General features: G+C 43.2%; 1 protein-coding gene across 1 annotated transcript in view; it reads left to right on the forward strand.

The window, feature by feature from the left end:
• Positions 1-5,000, forward strand: part of smpx (small muscle protein X-linked) — an 11,551-nt gene that overhangs the window by 1,670 nt on the left and 4,881 nt on the right. Inside the window, exon 2 of the mRNA XM_027152584.2 lies at positions 3,269-3,336. Within this exon, the coding sequence (XP_027008385.1) occupies positions 3,298-3,336 (39 nt within the window). The 5' untranslated portion in view covers positions 3,269-3,297. The remainder of the gene's footprint in view (positions 1-3,268; positions 3,337-5,000) is intronic.

The following is a 5,000-nucleotide window of genomic DNA, read 5'->3' on the forward strand; positions in this document are numbered from 1 at the left end:
GCATTTCTCTTCGCCGCTTTCGTTTCTCTCGGATCTACGGCTCTCCTCTCTCTTTCCCTCTCTCTCCCTCTCTCTTCCCTTCGGTCTCGTCCTTCTCTCCCCTCCTCCTCTCTCTCTCGTCGTCTCTCTCCGCTCTCTTGCATCTCTCTTCTCCTCTCCTCTCTCTTCTCTCATCTCTCTCCTCTCTCTCGTCTCTCCGATCTCTCTTCTCCGTCTCTCTCTCTCTCTCCTCTCTCTTTCCTTTCTTTCCTCTCTAAATATAGCTGTACTCGAGGCCCAACACTTCATCGTGTTCAGTCCCAAAGTCTCCAGTGTTGATATAAACAAGGCGCTGGTGGCAGTTGCTAAGGCTCTTCATGTCTGTTTCTCTTTCTGTGAGCTCCGTCAGACTCTCAGACTCTCTGAGTAAAAACAAGACACAAAAACCCTGACCGACTGAAAGAGTTGAGTCATGAAAGTGGGATGTGCTTCTCCTATGGCAACCCTCAGGTCACCCAGGTGAGAGAAGTCTCACCCTGTGACATGCTCCGCCCCAGACGCCTGCCTCGGAGCAGCGAAGGTTCATCATCACGCACAGTCTGAGGTTCTGAGTAAACACACTGCTGATGTTTACAAAGCCTCATTTACATGCGTGGAAGAAAAAAAATAGGTGCAGTGAAATGGGGACATTACTGCATAGACATCACGTAGATTATGGAAATGAGATGATTTTAATCTTGACTTCTTTGAAAGTGTGTTTTATTACAGGGCAGGTTCTAACTCTGTGGTTCAAAAAGTTTTAAACTGAAAGAATGAATGTCTAAAATAAATCCTCATACGTACGACATTAACGTCCACTTAACCCTTGTATGTTGTTGTTCCTCAGCCGGCGTTCCTGGGTCTGTTCGACTCGCTGCATGTTTAGGTTTTTAATTCAACACAATCAAAAATTTGATGTTAAAATACTCTAAAGATCTTTAGTTCATCCCAATTACAAGCGATATAAACAACATATAGGGTTAATATTTTGCCCTTTACCTTTATTACATCACATTTTTAATTAAAGTGCTACTCGTTTTTTGTCGTTCTTTAATAAAATGTAATAAAAAAAGAAAACCAAATTTAATCAAGTGATGAGTGGGAAAGAGTTAATAGGGTTAACTCTATGGGTTAATAAAGAAACACCTGCACACCGACTCAGTCATGCAGATATCCCATCATTCTGAGATGCTTTTCTGCTCAACACACTTGTAAAGAAGGATGAAACGATCTATAAAAGATAGTGTACACTTCCTGTCAGATCACTGACATCACTGACAAAGAGATCACGGAACATCACATCACAGAGATCACAGAGATCACTAACATCACCGAGATCACATCATTGACATCACAGAGATCACTGACATCACAGAGATCACTGACATCACAGAGATGACATCATTGACATCACAGAGATCACTGACATCACAGAGATCACTGACATCACAGAGATCACTGACATCACAGAGATCACATCATTGACATCACAGAGATCACTGACATCACAGAGATCACATCATTGACATCACAGAGATCACATCATTGACATCACAGAGATCACTGACATCACAGAGATCACATAATTGACATCACAGAGATCACTGACATCACAGAGATCACATCATTGACATCACAGAGATCACTGACATCACAGAGATCACTGACATCACAGAGATCACTGACATCACAGAGATCACTGACATCACAGAGATCAGATCACTGACATCACAGAGATCACTGACATCACAGAGATCACAGAGATCACTGACATCACAGAGATCACTGACATCACAGAGATCACAGAGATCACTGACATCACAGAGATCACTGACATCACAGAGATCACATCACTGACATCACAGAGATCACATCACTGACATCACAGAGATCACTGACATCACAGAGATCACATCACTGACATCACAGAGATCACATCACTGACATCACAGAGATCACTGACATCACAGAGATCAAATCACTGACATCACAGAGATCACATCACTGACATCAAAGGGATCACTGACATCACAGAGATCACTGACATCACAGAGATCACTGACATCACAGAGATCACTGACATCACAGAGATCACTGACATCACAGAGATCACTGACATCACAGAGATCACATCACTGACATTACAGAGATCACATCACTGACATCACAGAGATCACATCACTAACATCACAGAGATCACTGACATCACCGAGATCATTAACATCACCGAGATCACTAACATCACAGAGATCACTAACATCACCGAGATCACATCACTGACATCACATCACAGAGATCACTAACATCACTAACATCACCGACATCAGTGACATCCACATGTTTTCCTTTGTTCTGAATTTTGTCTTGTGACCTGCAGCATGTCCCACACTGACCCGATGCAACACTGATCAGAAGGTAACAGGAATGAACAGTTTCTCATGAGTTCCTACTGAGGTGTGTGTTGTGGATGTGGTGGTGAATGTAGTGTATTATTATATATCTGTCTGCTCTAAACTGACTCACGTGTCACAGAGAAGACTTTAGACTTTATGTGATCAGTTTTACTTCTATTTCACATGCTTTGATTTACAGGTGAAACTAAATCTGCTAGTCAAATGTGTGTCAACACACACACACACACACACACACACACACACACACACACACACACACACACACACACACACACACACACACACGTCAAAGAGAAAATTCCACAATTTTTAAAAGTAATTTTATTTACACGTGTCCATCAAAATATCAGTGAAGTCTGCTTGCAGTCGAGTTGCTTTGTGTGTGTGTGTGTGTGTGTGTGTGTGTGTGTGTGTGTGTGTTTGTGTGTGTGTGTGTGTGTGCGTCTCTTTACCTGAAGCCCATGGCATGAATGATTCAGGTGGACCAGGACGTACAGTGGGAGTCGCTTAGCAACTGAAAGTCTATCCGTAGCACCCGAAATCCGACAATGACCCGACTTTTCACCAATGCACACCTACACACACACACACACACACACACACACACACACACACACACACACACACACACACACACACACACACACACACACACACTCATTCGTCCAGATGCATATTCACACACACACACACACACACACACACACACACACACACACACACACACACACACACACACACACACACACACACACACACACACACACACAGAGGCCAGGTGATGAGTTTGAGCCCGACTCCTCAATGCCTTTGTTCTCTTTCTGTTTGGTTTGCAGAAGGATCGAAGCGGAGTTCTCTGTACAAAATGTCTAACCAGCCATCAACAAATGTAAAAGCTTTACAGGTAAGTGTGTGTGTGTGTGTGTGTGTGTGTGTGTGTGTGTGTGTGTGTGTGTGTGTGTTTACTCTCGCTTTATTGTCATGACCATGTGGATTAAATAAAAACACATCGATATGTTTTTAAATAATTTAATCCAAAGCAAGTCCTGATTGTTAACGATACTTTGTTAATTGCCATAAAAACACATTTCAGAAGCACGTGGCATCACGGCAGCGTTTTCTTTTCACTTTTAAACGACTCACATCAAGCCAGATGATGTTCAGAAATACGTAGAGCAATACATCGCCCATGCTTTAGCTTTCTGTCACCGAAAATACATTTTCCGTAAACACTCTGCATATAAAAATAGACACGTGCAAACTTTCGGTAAAGTTCTGCTCACTACGGCTCAGATGGGTTCTGTTAGAGTTTGGGAAGGAAATAGGAATGTTGTGTATCAAAGCCTGAGAGCTGCAGGCTGAGGAGCATCACAGTGTGTGTGTGTGTGTGTGTGTGTGTGTGTGTGTGTGTGTGTGTGTGTGTGTGTGTGTGTGTGTGTGTGTGTGTGTGTGTGTGTGTGTGAGAGAGAGATGAGGAGGTTATAACATTATGAGTGTAGAGCAGAATCACATATAAACACTGCAGCCAAAAATAGACATGTTTTTCTCTTTTCATAAAAACTCTCCATTTACAGAAGTCATGTATATAAAAGCAGAACATTTACACTGAATGTTAACGAGCCGTGACGAGCAGCCGTGCACGTGGAGAGCCGGAGTGTACATGCCTCTGTCTTCTGTCCTCTGACCTTTTTACATGTCCGTGTCATGTCTGACTTTAATGGAGAAATGCGATGCAGCAGAAACGGCCACAATCTGATTATTTTGTCATCAGCATCACCGTGTTTTATTCCTCTGACACCACAGCAAATTGCAAACCATCGTAAGATCGTCCGTCGGTTCTTACGTCCTGCGCTCAGGAACGTCCGATCTTCGTTCCGATCTTCGTTACTATCCGTTTCTATGGCGACGGCTCGATCGCGGGGACTCGTACGGCGGGAAAACAATCGTCGTTGTGTGTGTGGTTTTCTCACGGCTTTAAGAGGGAGGAGTTTACGCTTCTTCGCGGTTTCTCGATGACAAAAGAAGAAGACAAGCGGCGAGAGAATAAAGTTGGGCTGCTGAGAGGACGAGTGTTTATCGCCTCTACAACAACAGGAAGTAAAGTAACTGTAAATGCATAAAAAAACTGTGTGCTATTTTATAGAAGCTTTTATTTGTACACATCTACATTACAGCACAGTGAAAGTGTTTCTTTGCATATCCCAGCTTTGGAGGTCGAGGTTAGTGATACAGTGCTCTGTAGCAGAGAGGGTTAAGGGCCTCGCTCAAGGGCCCAACAGTGGCAGCTTGAACCCCAACATTCTGATCAACAACCCAAAGCCTAGCGATGCTTCTTTCAGTAAATAAAGTAGTACTCATTGGTGGTTTTTGTGGTGTTTGAGGAATAAAACTCGTAGTGATGTGCTGTTTTATAATCAATAAAATAATCAATAATCAACTATCTAAGGCTAATAAACGTACGATCACCGTCGTAAATCTGTGTGAAACGACTTCACCGTACAGTTCGGAAGGGGCGTGGTCTTCTAGCTCTGCGTATTCCTCTGCGACAGCGAATCCGACCGAACACAG

This window comes from Tachysurus fulvidraco, chromosome 25 (genome assembly GCF_022655615.1).
Source record: "Tachysurus fulvidraco isolate hzauxx_2018 chromosome 25, HZAU_PFXX_2.0, whole genome shotgun sequence".
Classification (NCBI taxonomy): Eukaryota; Metazoa; Chordata; class Actinopteri; order Siluriformes; family Bagridae; genus Tachysurus; species Tachysurus fulvidraco.